Source organism: Poecilia reticulata, linkage group LG15 (genome assembly GCF_000633615.1).
Source record: "Poecilia reticulata strain Guanapo linkage group LG15, Guppy_female_1.0+MT, whole genome shotgun sequence".
Classification (NCBI taxonomy): domain Eukaryota; kingdom Metazoa; phylum Chordata; class Actinopteri; order Cyprinodontiformes; family Poeciliidae; genus Poecilia; species Poecilia reticulata.
Genome location: NC_024345.1, coordinates 29,332,945 through 29,348,729, shown reverse-complemented (window position 1 = coordinate 29,348,729; position 15,785 = coordinate 29,332,945). Strand labels below are relative to the sequence as shown.

Below are 15,785 nucleotides of genomic sequence, written 5' to 3'. Positions count from 1 at the left end.
TTTTTTTTTTTTTTTTTTAATCCGAGTCGGCTGTTCCAGTGCCAAACACAACAGATTATTCCATTTTCACCTAAAATGTCCCAGCTTCTGATGCACTGTGACATCAGTGGTTTTTTTTTTTGTTTTTTTTGCACACACATGGGCAAAGACTGCACTTGCTTTTGCAAGCGATGTAGAAGATGAGAGAAAGTGATGCGTTTGATCCCTCGTTTTGATCACATTCACTTGAAATCACACCCACCCACCAACTCTCTGCCCCTGCCTCAAGGAGCATGGCTCAAGTTTTCTTAACAAAGAGTGAAGAGTCCTTACAGCTCTCTAGTTGTAACGTGCAGGTCTGCTTGTCCATTGGGTACTTCGTCAGATCCATGTTGCACGCCACAGTAGTGGTGATCCTGAAGAAAAAAGAATAACGTTTTTTTTCCCCCTTATTAGAATCCATATTTATATTTACATTTGAAGAGATGATAGTGATAAACTCATCAAAGGCTCTCGTTCTTACCACAGAACATGAAAAGTATGAGATGCATTGAATCAATCAATCAAATTTTATTTGTATAGCACATTTCAGCAGCCAGGCATTTCAAAGTGCTTCACATAATTAAAATAAAAACAGCATGTGACATTGAATAAATAGTGAGAAAGAGATTTTAAGGAAGCATTAAAACGGAAACGGTGAGAAAGAGAAATAAAAAGAAATTAAAAAGTAAAGATAAAAACATTAAATGAATGAGAAATGAATCCCATGGCGTGTTAGCAAATTGTATAAAATTCAAAGCAAAATGTAATTTTTTACAGCACATTAATAAACTAAGAACACAGAAGTACCAAATTGATCCTAATTATATAACGGTAACAAGCAAATCACATTATTCATATCAGCCACATTAAGAATTTATCAATATGTTACCACAGAGATGTTATACTGCTAATTTGATCTGTAATTATTAGGCGTGGAAAGACGCTGCGACGGATGACATAATGCAGCCGTGACGCATCGTATCTGGAGGCCTTCACTTTTCATCTTTTCCTTCAGAAATAACTGCATTCAGCCAGACACAGCGCCCTCTACAGGTCATGGCATCTCTGGTAATGATGTGCAAAAAGCCTTAAAATACATTAATATTTTTATTAAACCATCTTATTGTCGTTTTAGAAACCTACAACGATCCGCATGGTTTAAAGGGATATTTTTTTCATTTGTCCAAGATGTTTAGCAACTTTTAATTGCCAAAATTGGTTAAAAAAAACTGAAAGGGAGACTAAATACCCTTAAAATGGAAAAGACAAGAGATTATTAACAGAGTTGTTACTCGACCAAGCTATTTACAATAACGGGTGAAGTTATTTATATAACAATACGTTATTAATATATCTATAAGTTATTAACATCCATCAACTTGATTAAAAGCAACTTTTTATTATGACATTTTTTCAGCATATTAGAGAAACTTTCTGCTATTCCCACTGCAAACCAGTTCTTCACTTTGACTCTAGATTTCATCATCCATGTCCCATCTTAAGGTTTTATTGTGATGAAATTTGGTTATCTTTAACATAATGTTTATCAGTATTTTACCACAATATAAAAAAGGACATACATGATCTAAAAATCCTTCACTTTAAACTGCTGGGAGTTTCACTACAATCACTCTGACATTTGCAGCTCTTTCCCTCCTGGCCAGCAGTGAAACACTTAGCACAGCTGTCCTTCCTTCCTTTTTCCTCCAGCATCATGCATTTCTCACCTCGCTCTGTCCCCTTTCACAGCTTGAATCCCCTGAGGTTGCCATGTTTCTCCTGACTTTTCTTATTTTTTTTCTTTTGCTTGTTTTATTTTAGCTGGTCCTGTTGAGCTGCTTTTCCCTCAACGCTCCCTGTGTCACACTGCGGTGCAGCGAGAGCACGGTTTCCTGTGTAAAAGCACCGGCCCATGAAGTCAGAGCCAACCAGAGGGAGACGAGTATCGATCAGCCTTCAAATGGAGTCATCTTGTCCTCAATGCACACGGGTCTTAAGAACGAAAACACTGATCAAAACTTTGACGGGAAAAGTTCACATTTTCTGTTTTTGAAGATAAGGCTTGTTGCACAGAGGGACAATGTTGAGACGCCTGGGTAAACCATCCAAACACACACTGGTACTCACCATCCAACTCTGTTTTGGCATAATTTGTTTTCCATCTATTTAAAGCATGTATGTCTGAGTCAAAACTGAAGTCAGAACTGTTGCATTTCCTTGATAATTTCTATATCTGCAGTGTTGGGAAATAGAAAGTACATCCCTTTGTGATTCTCATGGTTTAAGTATCAGAGCATGACAAGCAAAGTTCTTATTTAAATCTAACCTCCAGCACCAAAAAACTCACCACGTGTTTTCAGTATAATTATAAATTAAACAAAGGCAAAAGGAAAAAGCTTCTTGTGAAACTAAGTACATCTTTTCAGGAAGATACTGGGAGAAAAATAAAAGGCTCTTATTGGATTTAAACTGAACTGCACAGCAATTCCTAAAATAAACATTGTACTTGTTTTTCGATCAATAGTTTTCTCATAGTCCCTTCGTGTTTATAGTCACTAATCAAAGTGTAGAATTGAAGTTGAATTCAAGTAATCAGATTATTTCTTTAGCATTTCTTGATACATAAGACTCTAGAAATAGAAACATGGTGTTCTTTCTTTCTCCCATTCAGAACATCATGACTGTAGTGCTGAGACTCACATCAAATATAACTGGAAAATGAGCAACATGTGTACTTGGCTGAGAATATTTAATAAGAATGGCACAAACTGCCAAAGGCTTGTCGTTCATACAGCACAATATCTGCGCTACACATCCAAACTGGACTTGGTGATGCTCACACTATCCACACATCAAGAGCTTCTGGACTCAGACAATCCAATAGTCGAGTAATAGTGTGATATAACTCCCAGCGTTGCAATCACATTATCTCAAATTCAGCCCACGCTTCCTCCCTCAGCCTGTTTCTTCTTGATTCCCTGGCCTACTTTTCTATTATCTGCTGGAGCAGAAGAAGAAGAAGAAGAAAAATCGAAACAAAACGAATGACCAACAATGCTTCTTTGTTAGCCCACCTCAGAGCATAAAGGACGGTCCCATTGGGGAAGATGCGGATCAGTCTGTTCTCCACGGTGATATCATGCAGGAAGGATTTTTTGGAGTCAACAATAAAAGTGTCCGGCACCCAGAGGAGCTCCACCAGGCGCCCGTCGAGGCTCAGGCTCTTGTTGCCCTCGAACACCAGGCGCTCATCCGTCCAGCGCTGGCGGAGAAATATGGTGGCCGTGTAGTCCTGCAGGAATTGGGAGAACAAGTTCATCAGACACTTTTAACAGGCATGTCAATAACAGGCTGGCAGTCGTGTTGGCTGCTTGATTTGTGTGGATGAAGTCGGTTCCTGGAGGCCCTCTGTGCCTGGGGCCACGATTATCCACAGCCTGGCCTCAAATCAGCAGGTCTGCTGGTCTTGTTTTTGAAAAGCAAGACCGACTTTCTGTGCAAAACACTGACTGAGTGCCAAACACCCTTACTTCATATAACTAAATGAAATGATGCAATATTTCCTTTTACTTTTTTATTTAACAGATGGAAATCTGAAAATTGCAGTTCTCATATCTCTTCTGCCCCACTTAACGCATATTTGGTCAATTTATTTTTCTCCTGCAAAACAATTCAGTGTCAGATTGGATCTTATAACAACCATATTCAAACCATGTAGCATATTTTCAATGCAATGTAAGTCTGAACTTGGACTGGGTCATTTTAACACATTAATATTCGCTTTGACGTAAACTATTACAGTGTGGCTCTGTATGCTTAGCGCTGCTTGTTGGAAGGTAGTTTTCAGATATAATCTCTAGTTTTATGAAGGCCATTGGTGTCCAGAGTGACATCATGTTTTTATGAGTTTTTCTTTTTCACCACACATATAATTTTGCATGTCTGAACAGAGTTTTATCTGAACAGAGCATTTTATTCCACAATTTGCTGTGTCCCCTACATGGCTTTCACAGCTTTCTTTTAACAATGGTTTTCTTCTTGCCAGTCTTCCATAAATCCCAGATTAGGGGTGTGCTCAAGTGATAGTTGTACTGTCAAGAGATAATTCCACCCGAGCTGTAAACGTCTGCAGCTCCTATACCATGGGACCTTAAATATTAATGCATCAAGTAATTAAAATAATCACAACGGATCTTTTTCTAAATCCATCTATCCATTTATATATTTGTACAAGTGTGGTAGTGGTCCCCTTAATTAGACTCAGTGTAGCTGCAGGAATTGTCTGTGCAATGCTTGATTTTTGCATAAATGTCATTGTTATAGTTGGTTTGAATGCAAAAATGTGTATTTAAATCCAAAATGTGAAACTACTGACGTCTTAAATCTAAAAAGAGCCAGCAGTGTGGACTCACCACTTTGTTGGTTTATTGCAGTTAATTTAATTTACGACGCAGTGAAACGCCACAAAGCAACAACGTCCACAACAATCCATCAAATGTTTGCAAGCAATATTAAATATCTAATATATTCATTATAGAGTGAGTATCTTACCATGTTGATCTCAGAAATGGTGTCAATGCTAGCGATGTCCAAACTCATTCCCACCGTCACAGGACCATCTCAAAAACAAGGATAAAACCGTTACTACACATTTACACAACACTGACGTTACCACGGCGACGGGTTTGCAAGTGTTTCTGTCAAATGTGTTTGAATTACAGTGGTAAATTATTATGGTCTTCAAAGAGAAGCCATGAAACACACAAGAAAAAATATGTAAATAAAGCCTTTAAGTCTGTAGTGTCAGAATAGAACACGCCTCCAAAAATGCTGGTCTATTTAGACTTAGAAGTTATCTGCATATATGTCTTTTTTTTCTATCTGTGACGCCAACTATCAGTGAAAATGTTCATTTTTAAAGCACAATTACATGAAAACTTGCTTCTTGATTAAAGAATATTTTCATTATCGCAATGTTATTTGTGTTTGTATTCACAGGCTCTGCAGCATCGGTCAATTTTCTGCAGAGCTTTTATCTTGATAGGAGAAAACAACAGAGATCTGGTGCAGTTTTATCAGGGCTAAAAATAATAAGACAATAGAAAGACCTGCAGGGAATCTCATTATTCCTCTGGACGTTCGCACTCATTTTTACTTCAGATTTGTTTTTCCTACCAGGCAAATATAATGTCTGGAGTTACTGATGACAGGTTTGTAAAATTTAATTTCACTAAATAGTAAAATAATTTGAGATTTAGTCAACGCCTAAAAGCTCAATTATGGTCTAACGACACACACACAAAAAATCTATGCTAAGAAATAATAGTTATTTAACAAAATCCCAGAAGAAAAAAACTGTGGGCAACCCCAGTAATTTATAAAAATAAATCTAGTGTAAGCATTTTTTTTAGTTTGTTTAGTTTTAGTTTGGTGGATGTTAACAGTAAATGGCTAGATCTTTTAACTGATGAGTCAAATCAATATAAAGATGGTTCAGTGGATATAAAATGTACTTTTTGCCAAGATTCTGTTAGTCCACAGACCTAAATCCTATAGAAAACTTGCTTTGTGAGTTGAAGAGGAGAGAGTACCCAGAACTCTGGATGATCTGGAGATTGTGCCAAACATGAGGGTCAAAGATTTTGCTCCTTTTATGCTTCAACCTTATTGGGCCAACATTGTGAAATGCTGTGGAAAAGACCTAAGTGCTGCTTTATTGGCTGAAGAGGCTGAATTATTAAAGTGGGACTTCCAGAAATTATGCTGAGCAAATGAACTAAAATTAAAGGTTGGAATTATCTAAAGTTTTAAGTATCTGATAATGCTTCTTTAATAAATAACACATTTATTTTGAAAGGGCAGTATTATGTTTTCTCCAGACAGTCAAGTAACTATGTTAACTTTAGTTGTAAAAATGCTACATATATCAAATATGACTTAAAATATGACTTTGTAGTTTAACACCTTGAAATTGAAGGAAGTTCCTGCTCTTTCTGAAACTTCGCCTTCAGGAAGTCATCACAACCTCTGTTAAGCCTTTAATAACCATTCTACCAGTGATGCACTGAGAGGTAACTCGTTTAATAAGTAGATGCTCAGTTCCACCAGATGTTTGCTAATTGCTGCTGGCTAGTCTGAAGGAGAAGAGGGAGACCCATTGGTTGCCAATAGAGATTAAAGGATTTCTCAAACATGCATGAAAAGACCCAGGCAAAACTCCAGGTATGATTTTGATGAGGGAATAATATCATAACATGACGCAAAGCTAAAAAAAAGAAAGACAATTTAACATAAAACTGCCCCTTTAAATCATTTCACACATTTTTATCTGCAAAGCCAGAACCTCTCTCTGCATGGTTCAGTTTTAATGCATTCTCTTTTCTTTACACCTGGATTTCAAAGAATTCAATTACATTCGAGTGTATGAATGGAGGCATGAAATATTCAGCAAGGACATGCAAGCACAATTCCTCAATTTGAACTCCTCCCATTCTCCGTTACACCACCATCCTCTGACTGTTTTGTCATTTCCACATCTGCATGTCTGTGCTGCTTCCTTACCGTCAAAGAAAGGCCTGAGATACTTGTTGTATCCTTTCATCAGCCTCTGAATGGTAGGAGGCAGAATCTCTCCTTCCTTCACTTCTGCGTTGAGCAGCGAGTTCTCTAACAACCTGAGAACAAAGACAGAGAAAGAGAAAGGCTGAAGTAAACGACAGCTCTCAGTTCTCCTCCCCTCTGCAGGTGGATCCTTCTTTGACGAATCCGTAGGGCGTCGACTGAGTTCCACTGCCAGACTTAAAGGGCTGCTGAGCTGCAGATTAAAATGGCATCAGTGAAATGGAGGACAAGCTAAGAATAAAAAATAAATATCTTCAGGCAAATATAATTTAATATGAATTATTCCCTGGCCTTGGTCTGTTTTTCTGTCCATTTTTGTCTTTTATATGGTTCCTTTCATGAGTTTTTTTTTCCCACTTCCCTCCCTGAATGCTATCCTTAAAGGCACATTGAAGTGTAGGAAGATGATAATACTGCTTGCAATTGGAAGCAGGGGAACATTCCCAAGCGGGTGCACGTGTGTGTGTGTGTGTGTGTGTGTGTGTGTGTGTGTGTGTGTGTGTGTGTGTGTGTGTGTGTGTGTGTATATATGTTTGAGTGTAAATCACACCCTAAATACAGAGCTGCTCTGAAGAGAAAAAAAACCCTGAGGCACGTGCCATGATGTAAGAGAAGCTGAAGCAAGACAGATCAGGCCATGTGCACAAGCTGAAAAAACATTCATCTCCCCACACTGGCAGCAGTCCCCCATGTCACTCGTGAGCCGATGTATGAGAGGAGGAGACGAAGCGCAGAGCCTTAAAACGGGTACAATGTTTGGAGCTGTTTAATATCAGCCCCAATGTGAGTCATGAGCATTTAGAGTGAATATGCTTTAATGTATGAAAGCTTTACAAATTAATTGATGTAATTAAACCCCATGTGATTTCAACGGCTGTCATTCGCAAATTGCAGCGATTGTGTTTTGCTTCTAAATGTGCATCTAAACTTTATCAACTGAAAGGAGAAGCAGGTACAAATACAGTCTGGATCCATGAATGAAGAGCCGTAAGAAAACGATTAGGCAAAAAAGCCATATCTCATTAACTTAGAGTACAATTTTACTTAGATTCAAACCTTTATAGTAAAATACATATCAAGAAAACTTTATTTTCAATTTGGAAATGTTTTCTTACCAAAAGCTGAGGTCATGCATTGTGCAGCCCCAACTCACACCTTGTCTAACTTCCCTTCACTGTGGAAGGAGCTCAACAATCCTCTCAAGGTGCACCTGTGCTTTGCATACTTTTTCCTTCCACTTAACATTCCAGTACCATGCTTGGATACAGCACTCTATTAGCAGCATTTCTTTTGTTATTCTTTGATGCAAAGCTTATTCTGATCATTTTGAAACACAGTCCATGGAGTAAATCCAAACATCTCCCACTCCTGCTGCCTTACTTCACTGCATCAGTTTAGATCTGGATGTATTTTGTTAGCTTGACGACCAGATAAAAATCCAGGTACTTTTGGAAACACTATTCACAAAGTGTGACCCCAAAATAACACTCCACAGAAAAATCATGAACCTTTAAACATAAATACAACTAACATCTGCATATTATTGTTGTTTGTCAGAAGAAAAAGGCAATTTTGAAGTGTATTTTAGGACGCCGGGCATAGAAACAGCTATGACTTCACAGATTTCTGAGTAGAAATGCAAACAAAAATCAACAAAGATAAGAAAGACAAAAATAAAAAATAAACCTACTGATGAACTGATGAACAGTTAAATGTTCATTCTTTTTTGTGATAAGATGATATGGTTCTATGTGCAGGAATTGAAGCTTTTCTTTTTATTAATGATTTAAAAATCAATATAATCATTAACACTGCATGTAAATATTGTTGCAATAATTTACATCAAAAAGAATAATCCAGGTAATGTTAAGACCGGAAATCAATAAAAATTAATCTGCATTTTAAGCTGTACAGGTTAGCAAAATAAACTAAACAATGGTGGCCGTTATGAGTAAAATGCCATTCATCCTCCTGCTGATATAACCATAGAAACATGATTATTATCATCATGAGTGTTTTTGTAACCACTATTCCACATTCATTGGAGTTTTTTTAATCAATAAATGCATGTCTCCACAGTTAAAGCCCCACAATTTCCACACAACAACATTTACATTAAGTGTTACAATCTTATTACTAAACTAAAATAACTGCATCCATGCAGATTTTCCATGATGCTGATCTTTATTGTTGCTCTCTTGGTATCAGCAATAGAAATAAATAGCTAAATTACAAACGAAAATGCTGTGCAAACACATTTAAAAAGAGCTCATCATTGTCACAATAATTTATATTACAAAAAAAGGGATTTGTGTTAATGATGAATAGTGTGAACATTTCTAATCTCTTCCCAATTTCAGATGCAATATTTAAAAATAAAAGAGGCTTGTTCAGAATCAGCCTCTAACTGCTCATGCTTCTCACTCTCTTTTTTCCAACAGAGTATTTTTCGTTGTTTTTCACCACTGTACTGTTGTGTTTTGTCCCAATTGAATCTTTCTGCGTCTCATCACCCTCTCTCCCCGTCTCTCTTTGTGTATATATAGTCCTTTTCAGTCCTTTTCAGTCTGTCTGCCTGCCAGATTTGTCAGCCTCTTCACCTGCCTGCTTGTTTTCCCACTTTTATCTTTTGGAGAATTGTTTTGTTTGCTGCCATTTATTCCAACCTGTTTTCTTTGACGTTTTTTTTTTGTTTTTTGTTTTTTTCCAAACGTAACTGCGTCTCTGTCCTTCTAAACTCACATAAAACACACTTGTGTTAAAAAAGGGGAAAATATTCAGTTCCTATCACTGAGTTTGAATGACGACAGGAAGTTTTTATTTTCCTTTACCCCGCTGTTTTTTTTTTTGTTTTGTTTTGTTTTTTTGTCCTGAACTGGACCCCCTTAGTTTTTAAACCCAGACCTGAATCCACAGTGAAGAAAAAATAAACTTTTTGCCAGAAAGCTCAACTTGTTTCACCTGACTGTGTCAAATCAGCTGAGATGGGGGAGGTGGGTGTGCCTCCACCTTGACAGACTGATGCTATGCTGCATAAAGTCCCACTCACATGGCTGGCAGCCTGTTGTTTCAGTTGGCAGCTCTTTTGGATGGGGGAGCCGTGTTAGTAATGGTGCTGACTGCATTCTGCTTCTCGTAAAATCAATCTGGGTCACCCTGTTTGACCCACCCGTCTCCCCTGAAGAGGAAAATATGTACAAAGTGCCACTGAAGAGGTCCGAAGCTATACAAATTTATAGTTTTGTTTTTTTGTTTTTACATAAAATCATTGTAATGAACATTTAAACATTTAAGTAACGCAAACAGAAGCATAACATAACACTTTCTAATGGATGAAAAACCAGGGTTGTCAGATAATGGAATGCAGCCGCCTGTTTTTAGCAGAATGTCTACAAAGATCTCACATCTCCTCTCATTCTGTCCATCTCAGTAAATCCCCAGACTCTGACTTTTGGCTGTCTAAACCTTCACCTGCAGAATGAGACCTGAGCTTTCCAACCTGCCAAACAGTTGCTAACCACTGAGCCCTGAAAATAAAAAAACAGAAGCAGAAAACCAGGGAAAGCAAAGCAGATTTCCAAAACACTCCAAGAATTTATGATTTCTTCCAATACAAGCAGCTGATCTGAGATTGTTTTGTCTGAGCAGCAACACAGATTGAGTCAAACATAAAGTGATGATTTATATTTTCTCACGCACTCACAACAAATACCATTCATATTCATGTAGAGCAGGTTCCCTGCTGGTGTAAGGAGTATGCACTCCGACACGACGCAGACCCAGAGCCTGCACACTGTGCTGCCCATCAAGAATAACAAGATGCCACTGTTGCACAGCCACTCCGACTTTCTAAGGTTACATGCATCTAAATCAGGGGTGTTCAAAGTTAGTCCTCAAGGACCCCTGTCCTGCATATTTTAGTTTTCTCCCTGGTTCAACACACCTGGATCAAATGACGGCTCGTTAGCAGGCCTCAGCAGAACGCTGACATGCTGAGGAGGTAGAGACTTCCACCAGGTACCCAAACATCCAGGATGACGGAGGACGGACTCACCATGATCTAAATAATTTACTGGTTTGTTTTACAAAGACCGAATAATGTAGAGGAAGAAATTAGGTGGATCCAGGTGCAGATACTGGACTTGGTGCAGTGTCACTGAATATGATAAAAAAAAAAGCTAAAACCATTTTTATGGATATTAACTTACAATAAATTTTGTAGATTTTTTCAAAGAGAAAATCTTCAGCTTTTGAAATAAATTGCAGCGTGGGAGGCTGAATACCTAGAAGCAATGCAACTTGGCACACTGTTAGCTGGTGTTAAACTAGCTAATAGCATTAGCCAACCCAGAAGCACCATCTGCTTTTCTTGAGACGGTAGTGCATAAAAAGCCTGGTACTATCTCTGTATTTTAATAATTGTCTGATTATACAAAGGTAATTGCATGCAAGCTGTAGGATGAATGTAGGATGAAAATCATTGCATTGGAGTTCTGGATGTTATTTTCTGTCGAAATACGATTTATACATCTACATAGTGGAACTCAAAACAGGCTTCGTTCTCTTCATAAATACCAAAAAGCATTTTAGTAAAACACAATAATTAGATGTCATTTACATAGCAGGGATAAAAAAAAGATGGAAGACATTTTCCTTAGAGTTAAGCATTTCTGACAGCGGGAGCTAGCATCAGTACGGGCTCAACAGTTGGATGTCAAGAGGAGCATCAGTGTTTCATCACTCCAATTGGTTTCTTGGGGTTCATCTGCCATGACCTTGGAAGTGTTTGTGAGAAAACAGCAGCTTTAATATGATAATCATCCAGTCACACACAATCGAGCCAGGTGGAGGAGGAAGTGAGAACAGGAAGCAGCGTTTATTCTGTCCTAGTTTGTCAGGATCAGTGACTAATAAGCCCTTTGGATATTCACTCACTCCCATTTTCTTTGTTGCATTTCTCTCTCATATCTCCCCTCTATTCCTTATTCTGCCTCACTGCTTAAATAATGCATAAATGTGTTATTTAAGTGAAAAAGTGGTTTTAATTAACCAAGAAAAAACCCTCAGCAATGCAGTGTCTACAAGAAAAATCACAAACATAAATTGGACAAAAAATAATTGCATTTATATATCATTTACATATAAAGACTAATAATATTGCATAGGTGTAAAGGCGCCACTCAGTAATGGTTTTGATACATACCAGGTGTTCTGGGTCATAAAAGGTACATAAAAGTAGCAAGAAAGATCTCTAAGTCAAATGTACTAATAACTGGAACTGCTGGTTAAAACAAGCCCCTGCTGTTGATTCTTACTGGTCATCCTGGTATTGCTTTGGTAGGTAGTGCTCAAGATAGGAGCTCTTCTGTGTTCAAATGCTGCAGCCAGTAAATGTTCAACATTTCTTCCAAGCCCTCTTCTGTTATGAACTGGTTTCTGGGTTCCTGCCTCTCCTTCCCCTCGTCTGACTTTACTGCTGTAGAGTCTTGTGTGACGAACATTCATAAAGGTAACTGTGATAGAGAACAACTCATGATGATTTTATGGAAGACGTGGACTTGTGAATCTTAAATCATTCTGCAGAAATGTGCAAGTCGTCTTTGGCTCAGCTCTTTAAATCACTTCCTTCTGTCAGAAGTGTTGTGGGAAGCGCCTGGTGAAGACTGGATTATGATGAAATTATAATCGTTTCATCTCCAAATCATGGACCAAACGGTTTTCACTGAAATTCATAAGTTGTGCAAAAGAGGCTTTGCAACGATTCCATTGTATTAATTGTCATTTATTCATCTAGAAACCCCTTTTTGGTGGTACATTGTCCTTAAATTAATGATTAAACTAGGTACTATTATGGTTTCACTTTCTAAATACTGAGTTCTCCATGTCTTTTTGCACATTTTTCTTCATATGATCTATGTTTACTCCCTGTAACTTTCACTATATTACCCACAGCTTTACCTATGGACTAAATGCTAAGGTGTTCAATACTTGTTTTCCTTGTATTGATTCTCCTGTATCTGTCAACTTTCCTATTATTTAGAAAGACGATATCTGTGACGGATTTGGCTTTTCATGGGAGCAACATTGTGCAACATGAAATACGACCAATGGAAAGACAAAAGTGAACCCAGCCAGTGTAACCCTGATCCTCATTCATATTCCCTGGATGGTTGCTTATGCTAATGTGTTTTGCATTTTGATGCAAATGTAAGGGCAGAAAAACGGGTTCAGACAAAGTAATACATTGTGATGGTGTAGTCGGGTCAGAAGGACTGAACCCTGAGGCAGAATTTGCTTTTTCACATTCGGTTCCATGACATAGCCTCCCAACATATCAGTCTACCCAGCCGCTTCCTTGTCCTCTCTGTTTCCAATGCACACAAGCCATGGGTCCGGGCCCGGCTTGCACATTTCACAACAAATTAATTCAGCTGAGCCTAACCCCTGCAGAGAGCTGAGTAACACTCTCACTGGACCCCTTTCTGACTCTTTTTCCACCACTCTTGCGCCCACTCAGCAGCAGGCTTGACTCAAACCCGCTTCTCACCCCTATTCCTTATTTCAGTGATTCATGTCATTCATTGCTTCTGCAGGATCCCTCGGTTTGCCCCCCTGAGCTCTCCAAATCCCCCAGGCCACCTGTGAGCTTTAAAACCCAAACCCACAGAGGAGAGCAACATGTGGGTTTTCTGTTCGCCCAGGGAGTAAATTAATTTAATATTCCCTTTTGAAAAATGTACAAAGAAACTGAGTTAAACATCCTTCCAAATGTTATTTTAATGTATTTTTTCTTCTTTCTTTTCAGTGTGTCCAGGTTTCCAGCTTAGAGATCCCCTGCAGGAGTCAAAGAAAAGGGACAAAGGTCCATTCACTAGCATAATGTGTCCAAATTCCCTCATTAAGAGCACGTTTCATTTCTACATTTTTGACAAAATGAGATTCAAGCTTTTAGCAATGCATTTACGTCAACATTTTTAATCACAGTTCTGTTCCTCATATCTGAATTTAAATTTGTGCAGATACAAATATTTTTTATCTTGAATATTAGAATTGGTTTGGGGCCACAACAATAGTAAATAAATGAATATAAAGGAAATGTATTGGTGAAATAGTCTGAAAAGTTACTAGTGTATTTGTATGTAACTGCAGTCTCCCTGTTAGGTTTCAGAGATTGTTTCCTTATGTCAAAGTATTTCAATAGTCCGCCAGCTTTTCCAAATCCCACAAAATCCATGGGAAACAGAAACTGGAAGCTGAAAACAATGAAGATACTTTCTTTAGTTAGGCTTCCTGTTGCTGCTATAACTGCAACCTACTTCTTCCTGCACTGAGTTCTCTACTCATTTATCTTTGAAGCAACATGACCTTCATTTAACCTTGAATTAAATCTATCATCAGTTAGCAGCACAGCAACAAAATGATTCTTTGGTTTAAGTGCTTTGCTCACCTTAGTACCCTTACTTTGTAAACACTAACTGAGTTTCCGTTACAAATGTGTCGAGAACTTTGCCGATATTTCACGGTAGTTGAAAAAAAAAAACCCACAATTTTGCAATTGCGTTTTTTTCATTAAGAGAGAAATGCTATTAAAATCACAAGTGAAAATGTTTCTGCACGCAATAAGTCATTGAAAAACTCGCCGCTTCATCCTTCTCATACCACTTCCTGCCTTCGTCTTCATCATTTTCGCCAGTAGTGACATCCGGTTACACCAGCCAAAAACAAGATCCTTCAAAATTGCCGTATTTACATTAAGCACATTTATTTCCAAAATATCAAATTGTGAAACGTTAAAGCTAAAGGAAAATAAGTTACTGCTACCACATAGGGGTGGTAGCACTGTTAGCAATGTGATGCTACAATTGTTGTTAGAAAAAAACAAAAAAACAATAACATTTATTAAAACTTTAGTAATTTCCAACACTAAGTGTGTCTTCCAGCTTCTCCCCCAATAACATTTGGTCGAATGACTTTGAAACAGTGAGACAGTGCAGCTGGTCGATTAAAGTCTTAAACTGTGAAAAACACAATACCATCATGTGCACAAAAATGACTTATCTGATTTTATTTGCTCCTTAAATCACAAAAACATATTAATCTTCTCACTGTTCATGGCTAAGGCTACACTTCCCTGGGTTTCCAGTGAAGAGCTCCCTTGTTATTTCCTTGACAGCTGGTTGCAGGAAAGAGGAGGCGTCTCTTGTCCAGACCACTGGGGGTAACAGGTAAAACATATTATTAGCTCAAACCTCCAGGTGTGCAGAAGAGCTGCATTCATCCGGAGCTCTTTACCCATTAAATGCTATTAAACTTTTTCTTTTCTTCTTTTAAAGAGAATATTTGATTTTGCTACTGTGTAATGGCATTTTGGGTCAAAAACTGCTATTGCTCTCATATATTGAGATTGTATTCTGCTGTGAAGGGACTTTCAAGCCTTCCTCAGACCCGTCAGCCATTTCACACACAGAGACACAGAGACAGGCAACCAGGCTCCACAACAAGAAGCCCTCCTGAGTTTGTGTAGTAGGCTTGTGTGCATAAAAGCAGCTGTTTTTCCCTTTCATGCTATGCCAGTGAGCTCCCTAAGCTCCTCCACATGGGAGGGTAGCAGAAGTCCCCTCGACCAAATAAAGAACATTTTCAGTCTTCATCTGTCGCCTGAAGTTAGAGGAGCCTAAGAAAAAGATTTGACACAAGAAACAAAAAGCCTTATGTCATAAAAGATCATAGATCCTTACATCTGGGTTGAGATTAAAAGCAAAATGCACACGAGTAGAAACACACGCCTTCCCTTCACCAGTTAGAGAAAGTAGGATTCATGTAAAGGTATTAATCTGGGCAGAGAAAACAGGATCAAACAAACAGCAAAGAAGCAACAGTTTCACATATTTACTGTATGTGAAACCAGGGGCGCAAAAAGTGAGTATGCAGCACATGCAGCGCATGCAGCGGATAGGGGCGCTGCACCAGAGGGGGCGTCAAAACCCGTCTGGAGGGGGCGGAGCGCCGATGATGTCTTCGTATTTACTTCAGCGCGGCCTAACGCTCCTTCACCTCGCGCACATCACGAGGTAAATGTACAGAGTTTTACCTTTCACTTGTCTTCGTCTTGGGGAAGAGTATGTTTTCTACGCTCCTTCACC

General features: G+C 38.4%; 1 protein-coding gene across 1 annotated transcript in view; it reads right to left on the bottom strand.

Moving 5' to 3' along the window:
* Positions 1-26: 26 nt before the first annotated feature.
* Positions 27-15,785, bottom strand: part of LOC103477353 (gamma-aminobutyric acid receptor subunit pi-like) — a 50,991-nt gene continuing 35,232 nt past the window's right edge. Inside the window, exons 3-6 of the mRNA XM_008430426.2 lie at positions 6,583-6,695; positions 4,573-4,640; positions 3,096-3,313; positions 27-395 (exon numbers count right to left, since the gene is read on the bottom strand). Coding sequence (XP_008428648.1) covers positions 278-395; positions 3,096-3,313; positions 4,573-4,640; positions 6,583-6,695 — 517 coding nt within the window. The 3' untranslated portion in view covers positions 27-277. The remainder of the gene's footprint in view (positions 396-3,095; positions 3,314-4,572; positions 4,641-6,582; positions 6,696-15,785) is intronic.